This window comes from Falco biarmicus, chromosome 6 (genome assembly GCF_023638135.1).
Source record: "Falco biarmicus isolate bFalBia1 chromosome 6, bFalBia1.pri, whole genome shotgun sequence".
Lineage (NCBI taxonomy): Eukaryota > Metazoa > Chordata > Aves > Falconiformes > Falconidae > Falco > Falco biarmicus.
In genome coordinates this window covers 67,159,326-67,176,926 of record NC_079293.1, presented here as the reverse complement: position 1 = coordinate 67,176,926, position 17,601 = coordinate 67,159,326, and the positions used below count along the sequence as shown (strand labels likewise).

Below are 17,601 nucleotides of genomic sequence, written 5' to 3'. Positions count from 1 at the left end.
CAATTGGGGTGGGAGTTACATACATCTGAAGAATACTTTTCAATCAGTTATTTCAGCATATGCAAGTCTGTCACTAAACACTGCATAATTATGTTAAAACTACAGAAGTTAACTCCTTGGAATCAAATTATCATCTCACTCTTCCTAACACTTTTCTGAAAATTCCTTTAAATACATAGATTTTTAATGATGAGCAGTAATCAGTACACAAACCAACAAACCAAACAAAAAAGCTGGAAAACACTTGCATCCACTTTTTAAAACAAGAGGAACATTACAGAAAATATTCAGAAATATTAAGAGCAGTATTACTGAAAATAACATACACCAACCTTCTCAAAGGCTGTCTCAGCATCATCTTTATTTGTATTTGGTCTTCTATTCTTAGATATTTTGGGTTTAAACTACAGCAAGTAAGGGTTGCTAATTAAAAAGATAATGAAAATCAATGTAAGTACTACTGGCTAAAGGGATAGATATTACCAAATAATTTTTTTTTTTAAAAAAAAAAAAGCTTTACTAGCACGAAATCATGTGATATCACGGAAAATCTCCCTCATGGTTTTAAGGTCTGTACCTTATTCAAACAGCAAAACCTCAATTTTGCAAACGCATTTATGTGATTTCTATGAAGACACTTTAAAAAAAACCACCTACCAGAGAACAAACAAACAACTTAGTTACTAAACAAAAAGCTGTGAACTACTTTTCCTGATACATACTTTTTGATACTTATACAAACCTTACCATCTGCTATGTTCTCTGACAAAATAACTGACTTCCGTTCTCAATCTAAGGTTTCACTATGATGGTGCCTTATATCTAACACTAAAAGTTACTTCAGTCCCATTGCAAGATTGTGTAAGTTTGTATTGTCATTAAAACCTGTTACAAAGTAGTATCAGACTACTCAGTACTACAAATAAAGTAATTTGATAGTTACAGGTATAGAATGTGAATGTAAATAGGTGAAAATGTCTCAAAGATGAAACAAAGCAGACTAATTTACAGAGAGGCGACAAGAGTTCTGTATAAACTTTTAACAACACAATTCCAAACTTCATTGTGACCTTAATGCTATAAAAACTAAGAGGACATTAAAAAAATTGTAATGATTTCAAGGAATATGTCTTCAAATAAACTGCTGATAAAAAAAAAGAACACTAGCATATTAAACCAGAAAAAAAGTCAAAGCTAGTTTTGGATTGTAAAGTATACAATTAGAAGACAAAAAGTAAGCATAGGTCTTGCATCTAGTTCTACTACTTTCATCTTGTAATGCCAACAAGAAGTCTACGCTGTGGATGAGAGAAAAGTATTCCTCCTGAAATGTTTGACAAACTTTCCAGAGGACATTTTGCATCCAAACCAGTTTTCATAGCTAGCAGTTATTTTTAGTGACAGAATTAGCTTTTTTTAAAAAACCCCAAACAATCTATACCAGCCTTAGCACATTCTCAAGTATGACAGACTTACAACATAATGAATGGTAACTACCTATTAGAATACATACAATCTATTTTGTCTAATTTATACAATTCAAGGGTCCAGCAAAGATGAGCATACAAAGTTTTACCATGTTAGAAAAGGGAATGTATAACTCTGAAAATAGATTATGATATGACACCTCAGTGCAAGATTTGGTTAAAAGTGGTTTTATTTCATTGTCTCCTACCTGATAAATTCTAAATGGGATGTATCGAAATCCACTATCTTCTGGAGGATACTCCATGAGTTTTCGATTTATTGCCCAAAACTGCTCAAATTTATCTGTGAAGGTAAAATTATATTTTGTTAATATTAATAACACTTTTTTTCAGCTAAAAGAGGTAAATGAGAAACGATTGGAACAACATGCAAACTTCTCTTACAGAAGTTTGATCTGTACGAATATTTTTCCCACATTCCTCCTCCCTATTTAGTCTGAAGCCAAAGGTAAGTCATCTGCATCCTCCTATGAAAACAGTGATGGGGCAACTTACCAAACTGAAAGAGAAAGCAACTCGAATTCATAACATATCTCCCACTGTAAGGGAAATACTGGGCCACTAATTATGGACTTCATTGCCTCAATTAACAGTGCCTATTTCTCCACTCCCTGCTGCTACTGGTCCAGTCTCACAGTTTGTAAAAACATCTAATTGTTCTTAACTATAGATGAACAATAGGTATAAAGTACAGCAAAACTAAAGAAAGAACTCCTTGAGGGGTTTACATTTGGATATGCAAATCTTAAAATAATCTTTAACAACATATGATATAATCAAAAAATATACTGTCAGTTTTATGACACAACCTGGAAATAAAAAGTTTGTGTTTGAAACATTTTTGTTAGTATTAGCAAGTAACTAGGTTTAGTAGAGTAGCCTGAGGCAGCACACCATTTCATCCTGTTCAGAGATGACAAGAACCGAATAGTTTATTGTGCTTAAAATGTATAAGGACAACATAGGACTAGAGTAGTAAAGAATTTTATACATGCAAATCAATTATTCAGATCAAGCAAACAACCAACACCAAAAGTGACAGAAAGGAACATGAACTGAGATGGAATAAAGCTGCTGCTAGCCTTACTGGAGAAGGCAGCTTTAGGAGGGGAAGAGCAAGACAAATTTCCTTATAGGCCCTAACTGTCCAAGACAGCAAACAGCAGACACTTCTTCAGAAGGAACACAGTCTCCAACTTTGCTTCCTCAGCACATTGTTCAGTGAGTCTCAAGACAGCTGGCAGTATAACAGTTACAGAATTCAGGCCCCCTCAAGCAAGGTTAAATTCAGAAATCCATTTGCAGAACAAAAGGTTCGTCCCACTTCCAAAACTGCTGATAACAATTAAAGCAATTGCTGAAAATTAAAAGTCCGAGATTTGGTTTACTCCAGTGTAGAGCACAGATGGCTGTCAGTCTGCTAAAAGACACAGTTAATACATATTGCAGGGTTTATAACACAGTGCTTTTCCTGACTGAACGTGATACAAGACAGGAATATCCAGGAAACCATAAACCAACTCCTGCCAGGTATTCTGTAGGAGCATTTCCTGATGCTTATCTCAGAAAGTACTTCCACACGCTTGTTTCCGGATTAGGAAATGCCTCTTGACAAGCACTTACCTGAGCTGAAGTCAGCACCACCACACAAGCACCTGCCTGAGATGAGGAGCTGCCTGGACACAGGGTGCTACCCCATAGCTCACCAGCTGGGAAGCTCTGCGGGCAGCAGTGGCAGCCCTGAAGCTGGCTGTACCCAAGCGAGCCTGCTATGAGAACTCCAGCCGACAGAGTCAGAGGTTTACTCTTGCAATGTCTAACACAAAGACAGAATACATCCTCCCCACAAATTCTGTCAGTGGGAAAGTGAAGATTTAGTATATTTCCCTCACCCTTGGAGACAGCATTGAGAATGGCTTACAGCTTTCACTACAGATTGTGTGGACAAGCATCCTATGGCAGGCGCTGATGAATTTACACTTCAGACTACAAACGCAGTTGATAAAACTATCAATTATGGCTATATACAAAACGCAACAATCAAGACTTACTTAAGCTAGTGAGCTTCAGCAGTCTTAAATAAGGAACCTACATGTTTGGAAACATCCTACCTGAAAAAAAAACAACTAAAAGAAACAGTGACTTCATTTACTTGTTTCATGCTCATATTACACTAACTAGGAAAGCTGGGTGAACAGCTTAGCGTCCTCAAAATTCATTAGAGATGAGCAACATACATTATGAATCAGAAAAACACCAAATTCTGCACATATAACAGGCTTACAATAGGAACTTAAGTATATTGTCCCTTGTGGCATATATGGCAGAGAAGTGAATCTTGTTTAGAAGGACAAAAAAGTTAAACAGTGGTAATGTACAGTTAACTCACTTCTGTTCTTCATTCCAGCTTCCTCACCTCCCAGAAATTGTGCACGTGATATTATTTAAGGCAGGGAAATTTATAAATTTGTACTTCTCAGATCATTCTCTGAATGCTCAAACAATGCTCAAGACAAACTACTGTTTTATCAAGATGTTCAACTTTCTAATAACTTCTGTAGTTTCTATATATTACAGCAATAATTGCAAGAGGTGAATGACAAACTTGTTGCATTTTGTAATCAATTACGTTCTGTCAATTCAACCAATATCCTAGGGAATGAAAAACTTTCTGGTAAATTAGCTAGACAATGGAGTCAGACATCTTAAGACAGATCTCCACTGTGTGCGCAGCATGGTCTGAAGACATCTAAGTTAATCCTCATAACCTTATATTGCTGTTCTCCAAACATCCTTCCACAGATACAGTATTTTTACTACAGGAAACCAAGCTGGGTATAAGAAAATCAACACAAATTTTTAAAGCAAGCAGCAGGAAAAGGCTATTCAGCCTGCAAGCTGATATATGTGACCTGGCAAGAACTTTTATTAGCATTAAAAGCACTGGCTGAATGCCAGAATCCTAATGCTCCGAAATACAAAAATAGCTGCTTTCACAGAACCCTGAAGACTCAAAAGCTCAAAACAAACAAACAAAAACCCCAACACCCTCCCCAATTCCCTTGAAAATGTAAGCAAAAGGATTCATCATTCTCCAATTTTTGTGTCAGTACCTCCTATTTATGCAGAACAGACTCAAGGAAGCTATTAATGCTATGAACAAGCTATAAGAACTAATTAGTGCTTTGGATAGACAGGACTTAAAGGTGCTAGCCAGAAGTTTGACAAAACAAAACTGGAGTTTTCATCAAGCCAGTAAACAAGAAGTTCTCTACCTATCAGGAAAAGCACTTTACACACTCATCCTCCCTTGTGAAAAGCTTATGCAGCCTACATGATATCTAAACTCCTGTAATAGTCAAAAGTTATTGCTGTTGTTTTCCACAATCCAGCTGTTTTTAATAAAGTGCTTGACTGATGTATTAGAGAGTTTCTGTATTAGCAAAAAAACCATACTTGCAAAAGGCAGATGTTCATATCTGCATAACAGTATTCAAAGTAATGGCAATAAGACTTGGACAGAAGTGACATTAGTGACAGGATAAGAGTTCCAGATGACTCTACTAATCACATTCCTTAAATGAGAGGATGGTTGCTATATATAACTTTGCCTAAAGTGAAATACTAGAACTTTGCTTTATTTTATATCACAGATCAGAAAGTTAAAACCCAAATAATGGAGGAGAGAGCTCACAGATTTTTCAGCTGGATAAGTCACTTATAAATATAAATATTCATTTATTAGAAATGTAGTCACTGAATGCCCAAACACTGCGCACATTACCTTTCAGTACTACAGAGATGCACAGAATCTAATGAGAACTTTGAAAATATTATTTACATATATAGAAACAGTGTGAGTTAGCAAAACCACAAGGACTTAACATCAACCATAACAATAATCTCAGTACACAAATTCACTATGCAACAAATTAAACCTCAAACAAATTTACAAATACAGTGTGCCACATTATGTATGCACTTAGGGTTCAGAAATCTATCACTGAAATTGTTTGTGCCTTTAATATGTCCTTTAAAACAGTTTAAAAGGACAGTTACAGGGAAACACTTTGAGAATTGTTCCCTCCATTAAGCAAGACTGAAAATCCTTTAGCAGTCATTGATGTTAATCCGAATGTATAACTATTATATTAAAAGGTTGTTGATAACTCCAGTCATAGTTTTATTGTTGATAGACAGTAACTGCTGAACCTTTTACTATCAAGCTGTGTTAACTAAGGATTAGTCCAGGCTGAAATTTTGAAGGCTAGGCCTCTTTCTCAGGCTGAGACCCAGGGCAATGATCTTCAGACAACCAGAAAACTTAGTTTCATTTGTGCTACTGTCTTACACTCATTCTCTGAAACTCAAGTACTGCCATGCTTCAAACAGCTTGAAATTTTGCATGGATCTTGATGTTAGATGCATCTCTTCCACTCACATGACTATGAAAGGGTAAATGGACTGCTTGAGTGCTTGCCATCAACACATGCATTTCAATGCAGCACAGCCTTAAACCAGCATACACAAAGAATATGGGCAATTATCACAGAATAATACGTTATATTTACAAGTAACTTGCAATAAGACACAGTTGGTCACAGCATATGGCCAGTTAAAATGGACTTCCCACTGTAGAACAGTGGGCAGAACTACTAAAAAAAAACCCACCCTAATCTTTAAACTTAACAGAAATATCTTAATAATAAGGAATTATTTTCTTTCTGTATTTGACATTGATGCAACTGCTACCAGAGTACTGACTCCGGAATTGCATCTATTTCAAGAAGGCTGTGGAGATTGTTTAAATAACAGAAAGGATTAATGCAAAAACAAGGGAAAGATTGTTGAAATTCAATAAGGAAAATGCACTCATGGCTTTTATGTTTTAGAAAGTCAAAAAAGAGAACAAACAGGTGTAGTCCTCAGGGTAGCACAGATGCATGATTTTTTGTCTGGACAACTTGTGCTTTCTTCTTAAAGCCATCTAGTTGTATAAATTTTTAGAAAACATGCTTGAATTGAGTTGTATCTCTTAGCTCTATGCAAGCAATACCCATTTCCAGCTTGCATAAAAGTGTACAACCCTTAAATTTTAAAAACGCAAAGCTTTTGTCTATTTTCAGAGGTTCACCACTCTCTAATAACCATATGAACCATAGAAATGATGCACAGCTAGAAGTAGTTGGACAGAACCAACCATAGCATTATCTAAGAGACCGAAGACTCTCCAAGTGTTATATCGGAACCATAGAAAACTTTTAGAAGGGAAGTGCCTTTGGAGGTCAAGCTTTGGAATAAAAGCTCCTGCCCAAACCAGAAGAGCTGTCTACATAGAATTAAATGAGTTTGCTCAAAGCCTTGCCCAGTCATGTTCTGACTGTCTCTGCAGGTTCCCACTCAATCCCTTTCACTCCCCCTGCCCCAGTATCCCATCAGCCTTTCTCCTGCCATGACTTGTAACTGTTTTCTTTTGTAATTGCCCAACTTCACGGCCAATGCAGGCATGTCTGAGAGGAATCAAACTCCATCTGCCTACAAGTTTTCCTTTTAGGTAGTGGAAAGCGGCTATTCGATCCATCTTCAGCCTTTACGTCCTCAGGCTAAACAAGGCAGTTCACCCACTCTCTTTTAATACAGGAATATGCTCCAGCTCCTGATCCATCCTACCACCGCTCTGCTGGCCTCTTTTTCCGATTGCCCACATTTCTTTTGTCCTGAGGTCCCAAAGAGGACAAGTATTCCCAGCACAACCTTAGATGTGCTGAGTGAGGAGAAAGTACTCACCATCTGGCTATATACTAGGGTGCACAAGGGCTAAAGCAGCTCCCTGGTTCATCTTCATTTCTGCAACACCACACAACAGATTACTCAATCTGTTTGTTCACCGTTATGCACATCCACAAAGCTGCTTCCCAGTCAGTCCCTAGACTGCCCCAATGTAGGGTTTTTTTTCCTGGCTCTGGTGCGGGACTTTACACCTGTACCTGTCAGCTCCAGAAAGCTCCTGCTTGCCTACTGCTCCTGCTCATCATGGTCCCTCTGAATGGCAGATCTGTTCCCCAGTCTATCAACTGCTTCCACCAATATTTTCTTTTGGTCATAAACTAAGGGTTTAATCATATACATATAGTCAAATTAACTGTACTGTACAGAGAACTACAGCTGCAAGTCAAGGACATGAAGTGTATTTTCTTAACAATAAAGCAACTATATTTTCCACTGACTTGGGCTCTAGCAAGCATTGTGTTCAACTGCTACAGCCAAAAAGTAGTCTTCTCTAAATTTAGTTTCCAAGAAGACTAAGACTCTACATGCACACGTAGTTCTGTTGACTGGTAAGCAATTTTAACCAATTTTATAGAAGGTTAAATTTTGTGTGGTATGCCTCAAGCATGAAGCAGCTTTGTTGACAAAATAGAATTAAATACTTCAGTACCTTGCTATCCAGAAACAGCATTTACAGCTATTACTCTCATTTCTCAGCTATTTAAAGATCTGTCTCTAAAGTACTCTAGGCCATCTAAATTCATCATTCTTATTCTTGTACAACAAAACCACAGATAATTATGATTATCAAGGGCTTCAGGAAGACTCTGATACATATTTGACTCTTGCTGACTCCTACAGTTCAGTGCCAGCCTTTTTGAGAACACAGTTTGAAATACTGTTATAGCATCATTAAAGCACAAGATTTCCACACCATACAACCCCACATTTTACACACTGACACCATCCACAGTTAAAATATTCTTGCTAGTAAATGCTTAGGTTACTCGGGTATTTTGACAGATCATGGTACAGAATATAAAGCCACAACTGAAGAGGGCACACAAGTTTACTAGTTCTTTCAGACTATTTTCAGGCACAAGTAACTATCATTATATATAGAGATAGGACCTTAGGACTGCTTTGACTTAATGTTAATTGACAAAGGCTAGGTACAGAAATATTCTTAATGTCACAGATAGCAAAGTAACAACATTCAACATGAATGTACGTATCTGAAGTCCTAATTTTGCCTTGTAAATACACAACAGTCATTAACTGAAATATCTCCACTGCATGATGTGCCCATTAATCTTATATACCCTCCAAATTCACATTCAGCTGGTATATTGCTATAGAATACTGCAGGAAAGCAGCAGATTGTAAAATTTTGAAGTAAAAAAAATAGGCTTTACTTTGCCTGTCCATGCTAAAAAAGACATGGAATCACCGCAAAGAAGCATCATGCTAACGAGCTCAAGTACTAATAATAGTAAAGTACAGTGGTATGGGCCTTAAGGTTGACTGTCACTCCCTTTTTAGTACTATGATCATGTAAATTAATTACATCGATGCACATCTGCTTGCCTATATGCACTATACCAACTTTTTAACAGCAGCGTTTACAATCAGAGAAGAATTAGTAGAAAATTCCTTCTGTATACTTAGCTGCAAATTCTAGTTTTTAAAAAAATAATTTATAAACCACACTATAAATGGAGCTGTAGATGCAAATCAAGAAAAAGGGGGGGGGATCCCTCCCCTAATAGGTTTGAGATCAGTGTATTTAACACATTTACTTTTATGCTGTAATTTATGCATTAGTTTTTATAGCAAAGCAGTGTTCTGAAGAAACAAAAGCATACTGCTTAAACTTTGCCGGTTAACAGAACGTTTTTATAAACTGTATGATAAAGCAGCATTTCACTCTTCAGATTAGCTACCTGATCCAAAAAGGCCTTTCCTCCCTGTTTTAATATACATAAGGTTGCCATACCTTATCAACATTCTTTTCGCTTGTTAAACACCATCTTAAGTACATTGTTTCCTTAACACCACCTCCCTTCACTTCCAGGTCATCAATTTATCTGTTAAAGATTCAGGGGAAGAAAAAAATCAAGATGGACTACTTTCCTTTGTTCAAATATGAAAAAGCATACATCCTTATGAAGCTTAAGCTTTCTGTGTAGCCTAAAAGCAGGTGGCCTCAGTAGGTATTGTCACTTAAGCTAAAAAGAAAGCTGTGATTATTAAAAAATGTGTAATCCATTTATTTTTGAAACACATAACCCACAGGTTTTGTAAGAATAGAGCAGCAGGGCTTGTTACAGACTTCCTTAAGTCAAAGGGAAAAGGACTCCTGACAATTTTATCTGTACTCCAGTTCTGTGCTCCACATCTAGATAGCCTGGATATTTTAATACCTTCTTTGCCTCTGATTATGCTCTGTTTATATACATAAAAATAGAGCAGCATCTCTCCATATAACTCACTAACCTACTTTGCTTTCCCTGTACTATGCCTTTTCTAAAATACAGCTTTTTTTAAAAGTTAAAGAATCTTTATATTAAGGCAGCTGTCAAATTCAGTTTACCAGCAGAAAATAACTTTGAAGCATTTCAAACTGCAAAGCAAAACCCCCCCAATAACCAAAGTTAATTTTAAAAATTAAGGCTGTTTTTTTTAAGAGACCGTTTACTTTGAAATGTAGTTAGACCTTACACATCTTTCAGGAAATTAAATACTTTGAGGGGGAAGGGAGGAAAGAAAGCAGGAGGCAGTAAAAAAGGAAAGTAAAATAGATTTAGAGAAATACAGTCAAAGATTCTCACAATCTGAATCCAAGTCTACCGAATATCTGTAAAAACTACAGAAGACAGAAGCAGTGAATGTAGAGAACCAGTTTGTGTGTGATTCAGGTTGAAGATGAAAGGCACACCTGCTTCAACAGGAAGTCTGGAAGGTGGCTATCTTTCTGAAGAAATGGTAACGTTCCAGGAGGAATAGTGTCAAAATGAGTACAAGACACGAGCCCTTGAAACCGCAGCAGGTTTATAAATTAGAATTCTGCAATATATATGAACAGATTATAAGGCTGGCAGATTACCTGTGCCAAAGATGCAAAGACCTTCAGGTGTGCTCCTTCAGAGTTTAATGTTTTTAATTAGACACACGGGCTTCTAATACAAGGTAGTAAAATCACTAGAAAGCATTTCTATCTACCTATCTCTATCTCCTCTCATGGTGGAGACTTCAGTATAAAGTAGCATTGCGAGCACTGGGTTACCTTTTGCTTTCCTCCCTTCATGCAGTTTATGTCCTCCTTTGAGACCCACTGATTCTCACTGGCCTCACCAACGCAGCAGCTCTGCTCTGTTCCCTTGTTGAAAGCAGAGCAGAGAAAGCCAAGGGGGGAATTCAGGCTGCCATCAATTCTCCACCTTTGTGCTGCAACAAAGAGCAACTATGCAAGTAGGCACCAGACCAGCACAGGAGAGTAACAAGGCAAAAGTCAGTTTCAGGGGGTGTGTGGGGTGTGTGTGAGAGACAGTTCAGAATCATGACACAGAACCCATATGGCTGGAGCATCAGTTTAGTCATTTGTGCGGAAAGGGTTACAAGCCAGTAACCAATGCAGAACCAACACTGAAGTCTATGCCACCATCCATTACCAGAAAAAAACCACAACCAAACCCCAAACAAAAACTACCACCACCAAAAAATAATATCCCTAGGAAAGCCTGTTCTGATGCATCTGATTGATTCTGCAGGTCCAGGCTGCCTGAACCTAGCTGCAGCTCAACACCAAAACAGTGCTGGGCTGACTGGGCAGATCTATTTGAACCTGTCCACACCACACCCCTTGGCTTCCATAACATCAGCAACCCCAATGTTTGGTGTATGCCATGCTATCTAACACCAGAATAAGCAGGTATTGACACTAATCATAAGAAAATCTGATGCATTGCCAGAAATTTTTAACCACCAGCCCAGGAAAGTAATGACTTGGGATATCTTTTTTAATCCTTTTAACCAATACACCCATTTTCAAAGCTCAAAAGAATTGTTTAGTCTTTCTTCACAGTTAACTGGATCTCTACAGATGAAACATGGAAAGACGTTACCATTTTGATAGTGACACAGGGAAAAGGAAAGAATGGCAGCTTTGTGATCTAAAAAAGCCTCATGGTGTGTTCATTCATTTTCCTGTTAAATTCCTGAAGATATTCTACATACATATTGCCTAATTTAAGTTGCAAGGGATCAGGTAAGATTAGAGCGATTTGTTCAGCTACCAAAGCATGCTCATCACCTCGGACTAAGGTAAAGAACAGCATTGCTCCAACCAGTTCTCTATGAGACACACATACCAAACCTGAGTGGGCCATGTGTACACAGCACAAAAGAGATACTGCTGATGTACTGACACTATTTCTTTTTGGCAGTTCAAACATTTCTAAACAGCAATATGATAACTCAGAAAAAACAAACCTTCTGCCCCTCAAAAATCCAGGACTGGTTTAGATATAATTTAGAAATAAATGCAAGACAATACAGGCCTGACACTGTCAGTAAGACAAAGATCACATGCATTAAAAAATAAAATATTGCATATATCTGAATGTTTGTAGGATTTTTCTCCTTTAACATGAACAATTCAGTACGGCCATTTAACTTCCGGTAAGCCCTACAGCAAGAATGAGTATTACATTCTTTTTCCATAATATTTTTCAGTAAAAAGACCTGCTTTTATTTTATAATCTATAAAGAAGCTGTAGAAATGGCTATGAGTTTTTACTGTTTATTTCCATCACTCATCTATCAGAAATACTAAGTCTGGTCTTCACCGGTTATAAAGGATGCCTGTGAGAATTCCAGGGTATGGATGCTTATGTCCCTCCACAACTGATGAAAAGCAGCTGTGTTGCATCTAAGAATCCTCCTTTATCAAAACTACTATATACTGAAGTTATGGATATTAATTCTTTGAACCATGCAAAAAATACAGCTCTCCCCCTAAAAACAGTTGAGATTTCATTTGTTTGAGTCATCACTAGGCCCACAGTCTTAATGTTTCAAAGCTGAAAGTCTTTATTTTTCCACACGAGACAAGAAGAAAAAACCACCCATTTGAAAATCCACTTTATCCATAATAAAAATGTCCATAACACTATTAAAGCACGAACAGTAGTAAAATTTTCCATCAATTCTGATCAAAGAATTTTAACAATTCTTACAAAGGGACAGAGGTCAGTATAGCTATATAGTCTGCCTTTATCACTTTCCTACCGCAGTCAGACATCCATGATGCTGGTCAAAATTAAGGCAACACAAATGTACCTGTTCCAAAGAAGTGTTCTAGCTAAGGAGTATCTGGTTTATGGACAAAAATTGGCTAACCGAAGTCTGAAGAGCAAGCAAAACCACAGCACAAGCAAACAGAAAAGTATGTTTACCTTCCTGATTTGATAGCAGATTAACACAAAACCAGACATGGTGGGAGGAGGCATGTAAAGGTTGTTATGAATACCTACCAGCTGTTACTAGTACAAGACTGCCATAAATTCACTATTAAAGCTCTTCCCCTAAAAGCCATCTACAGGCAACTGAAAGTTTCTCATGCTACCTGTTCCAAGTACTTCCTTCTCAGTAGAAACATTCATCTCAAATTACACTTGTCATTGGTAGTTACATTTCTCCAACATTGAAATTTTTTTTCAAAACTAAGTTTAATACATATCCTGTAAGTATTGCTATCTTTCCTTAAACAAATAACACTTCCTATATTTAAGTACTGAGTAATTTTTTTTCAAGTCTCACAGAAAAAAAAAGCCTGCAGATGTATCATTACTTACAAGGCAGTTATCACAAACGCTACTCTCTTTTCTTTTTTGTGGTCATTCATTGTTTCATAAAGAGGTTTAAAATTATTACTTCTCAAACGAAAGCCTATAAAAACATACTGAAAGATATAACATGCTTAAAAAGAGTTTTCTTGGTTTCATAAGTTTTTCTTGTTTCTCTTATGAAGAGCTGAGAAATCAAAATTAGCATTTGAAAGTATTCAGAAGATTGTTTAAACTCATTTAGGTGTCAGATTTCACAGGTGCAATTCTTCATTAAGTAGTGAAACCCTGAAATCAGCCTTGCTAGGCAACCTCTGTTCTTAACCTTAAAAAGTAGAACAGCAAAATTCTGGTTTCCTTACACCTGAAGATACTTTTAGACAAATAATCAACTAAAAGATAGAGCCTAAGATAAGCACAGAAAGAATGCACTGCACATCTGTTCTCCTACCTCACATATATTGAGGGTATCAAGGTTCTGTAACTTCCATTAAAGAAAAAGAACCTTAACTCACGCTATTTCACTGTGTAGTCAATTCATCTGCCATTATTATAACTTATGTTAGAGGTTTGTTTTAATTTTTAAAAGCATTAATAAAAAGAGCACATAAAGTGCCCTGCGCTGGGAACACTGGAGCACTGGGATGAAGTGACAGGATTCTTTTTTGCAATAAAGCTAGTAATTCTCCAAATAGAAAACAAAATTATGTTTGCTTCTTGAATGGCCTACAAGGCATACTATTCAAGCAGAGTACTTTTTTCACAGAATTATTAAAATTGCAGTTTAAATTGACTTGTAACAATGTAAGCTTTAGGGAAACATGTATTTTATACCAATTCTGGCTTCTAGTGGACCAGTACTCTCTATTTACTGCTAATTCACAAAAGTGAACATAGCAGTTTGCTGACTAGTGTCTACTCAAAACAGGATGTCTCAAGAAGTACTTTGAAATTAACCACATAAAATGCAATTTCTTACTTGATACATTTTGCAATTATGTACCACATCCCCCAAGATCTTACCACTCAAATAGCAAATTAAAATAATCCCTCAATTTCTATCTCTCCATCAATTAAAAAATAGAAACCAGAGTTTCTGATAAGCACTCAATCTCCAGAATTACAGGAGTATGTTTAATATGAAAGACAGTACAACTACACAATAACAAAAAAAAAATTAGAACCCACACACTCACTAAAGCCACACATTAAACCCTAACTCACTCAGAACCTCACTGTCTAAAGCAAACATGTCTCAAGTAGTCTTGCATTCAAAGCCTCTCCCATTTCATTTAATTCTCACAAATGTAGGAAGATGTTAATTCTAAGTGTTTAGTATTTTGTACCTCAATATAAAACAAACAACTTCATGCTTACAGCTTCTGTAAAATAAATTTAACAGTAATAATATAAATGACAGCTTCAGGGGATGAGAAAAATATATTGCAAGTGGCATTACTACCCATTTCAGATAGTAGTTTCTGAAATATTTACAAAGCTTTTCAACTTACAGGCCTCTAAGAACCATGAGAAAGAGGACACAACTCTTTGTTTGTAAAAACAAAAGAAGTTACATTTTGCAGTGCAATATGGATTCATGTTATCTGTGCAAAGTAAGAATACTAATTATTTTAGAACATCCTGTTCTGAATTATTTTGCTGACCTTGCCAAGTTCATACTTATCTATGCAGAAATCTTTGTGAAAGCCATGGTAATATCAGCAGTAAAAAAAAAATAAATTTAGCAGAGAGAAAAGTAGAATTATTAATCTACTGTGCAACTTTTTTTAAAGTTTACCTGTATTGTTTATCAGTGACAATCCTCAAGCATTAACTCGAGGAGGCAACCGTTTTTACTTTATGGTGCGAGATGATGAATACTGAACAACACTTACACCCCAGATGTCTCCCAAATAAAAACTATCAGTTGCACAAAAGTATACTAGACAGTATTTATTTTGTTTTGTTCCTAGTTTTGGTTTGTAAAAACCTAATTTAGTTCCTTGAATAACTTAAGCCACACTTGGATTATTACATAAATGGTGATTAAAAAATACAAACTTTTCCATGACAGACTAAAATTCTGCAAACAATGACATTTTATATCCCGTACCATGACTAAAATTTGAAGTAGTTATTTATTAGCATGCTAGACCTAAATATAATTAATACTTGATGCACTGTATTTACCATTCTGTAATCCCATCCACAGTTGTTTATGATCCTTTTTTTGCATCTCATTAATGACTTGACTTTTGTGCTTTAAAGCATCTGCTTCTTTTATACAAGCCATAAAATGAGCTTCAATCACATCCTTAGAATGGCAGTGTAGAAGATCCTTTTCTGGAAAATTCTACAAAAAGAAAAGATAAATCAAGAGAAATGAATCTATCACATACCTTAGAAGATTAAGAACAAAGAATAATTTTACTCAGGTTTACATTTATACTGAAGAAGCACACTGGAATCTACTTCTGGAAGAAGGTAACAATCATTCTCTCATTCTGCTGACAAGAAAGGTTTTACAGGGGAAAAACATTTCAGGAAAAACAGAAGTTGAAGAATTTTCTGTGAAACCAGAAATTACTCTAAATCACCCAACCTCAACTTGATATATACATTTAAAAACATCAGCAGATTTATTTAGGCCCTTACATCCAAAATTCAGGAAACAGATTTGTAATATGTTTTCAAGATGATGTTTAACTCTGGCAATGAACAAAAGAAAAGGGGGAGTGTAGAGGAATGAAGCTGGGTTAATTAGCATTGATAATATACAACTGTGGGCTGGCTTCAGGGGCATGTTGGCCAATGTAGATAAGGTGCAGCTGTGGCTGGTTCTGTGAAGAGGTTGGGCAGCCAAGGAAGAGAGAGGAGGAAGAAGCAGAGAGAAGAGAGAACACGTGCCCTGGGTGAAGAGAGACTAGGAGAAGGCAGCAGAGGGACTGGTGTGAAGAGTATGTTGGTATGTGATGGTAAAAGACCTTGTTGCAGCCGGCTAGTTTGGAGAGTGCTGCGACAAGGGAGAAACAAGCAACCACCACTCAACCCCTATTGGCTCTCAATGGCAGTTTAGCACCCATTTCTATACTGGTCTTTGAAAAACATTTCCTCCAAATATCACCATCCACATATATGAACTATGGCATGTATGTCACTTACAAACATTTTTCCTTAAGAGATACAGGAAATCCTTGTCAGCTCCAACTTTACCAAATACATGAGCCTACTACTGACCCATGCGACTTGATTCTATACCCCTTTTATTTGGCACACTGCATTCAGTATTGCGGATGCCATTACCACTCCTCAAGTAACCGTTATCCCCTCAGTAAAAGATAACTACCTTTCCTAATTCATTTATTAAGGAATTATAATTGTAAATCTCATTCAGGTACAGAAAGATTTATTTGGAAATTAACTCATCAGAAGTTCAGCATTGTATAGGTACACAGGGTTGTTCTTTATTTTTTTTATTAACATTTAGTATCACTTGTCATTTTACAGTAATACAGGCATTATCAAAAATTTATTGTCTTTAGTTTTTAAAGGTTTCAAAACTCGCCATGTTTTAGCCCCTTCTTATCCATCCTCTTTTCACAGTTGCTTATGACAGTGCTAAACAGTGGAAACCCCCAGAGCCAAACTAGAGCAGCATCATTCAGTACTCCCTTTCACAACAAGGGCTTGCAATGTATTTTTACACTTTAATTCTCATGTTATTTCACAAGACTACCTCTCCTCTTAACTGATTACAAACTGGCTATTTAAAAAAAGCTTTTGCAAGGGACTGTTCAACCCATTTTGGAAATACAAGTACATGCAACAGGATATTTTTCAAAGGCGTTTACAGTGTAGTTAACATGTCACAGTAGGAGCAATATAATGCTGGAAAACCTCACACCTTCTCTCCTCCACATAAAACCAGGAAAAATAGCGAAGACTGCTTCGAACAACAGGAATTCAAAATATCCAAGAACCACAAACAACAATATGAAAGGGAGTGGGGGATTGCCTTACCTTAAGGAAATTGAGGACAACAATGATAGTTCCCTCCTCATGAAGTTACTGAAAAGAGTGACATTAAATAATGGAATTTTATATAGTGGATTCCTCCTTATGACAGTGAACCCAGACTCTGGAAACTGTGGATCAAAAGGATGAGTATCTTCCAAAAACAGAAGTACAAAGGGAAGAAAAGACTGCTAACATCTCTTCCACTGAAGTATACATGGCTTGGCGTTAAACTCACAAAGGAAGTGCCATTGTTACTTAGGGACTGATACATGTGGAGCTGACTAGAAATCGAAGAGATAAAGCTTGCTTCTCCTATGAGGATGGCCAAGTGTAGAGACATTAAAGAGGACAGATCAGAAAGGAAAGTCCTCCTAGGGCTGACCTCGCTCACTTTCTCCACAAAGCTGAGGGTCTCAGCATAATTGGGCCCAAGATGAATGGAAAATATCACTGGGATTGTTACTTGCCAGCTGACATCTGTC

General features: G+C 36.7%; 1 protein-coding gene across 6 annotated transcripts in view; it reads right to left on the bottom strand.

Annotated features, from left to right (window-relative positions):
* Positions 1 to 17,601, bottom strand: part of ATG5 (autophagy related 5) — an 83,718-nt gene that overhangs the window by 48,222 nt on the left and 17,895 nt on the right. For all 6 annotated transcript variants that reach the window (XM_056344749.1, XM_056344750.1, XM_056344751.1 and 3 more), the window contains 2 exons: positions 15,293 to 15,455; positions 1,676 to 1,770 (listed from right to left, as the gene is read on the bottom strand). In XM_056344749.1, the coding sequence (XP_056200724.1) occupies positions 1,676 to 1,770; positions 15,293 to 15,455 (258 nt within the window). The remainder of the gene's footprint in view (positions 1 to 1,675; positions 1,771 to 15,292; positions 15,456 to 17,601) is intronic.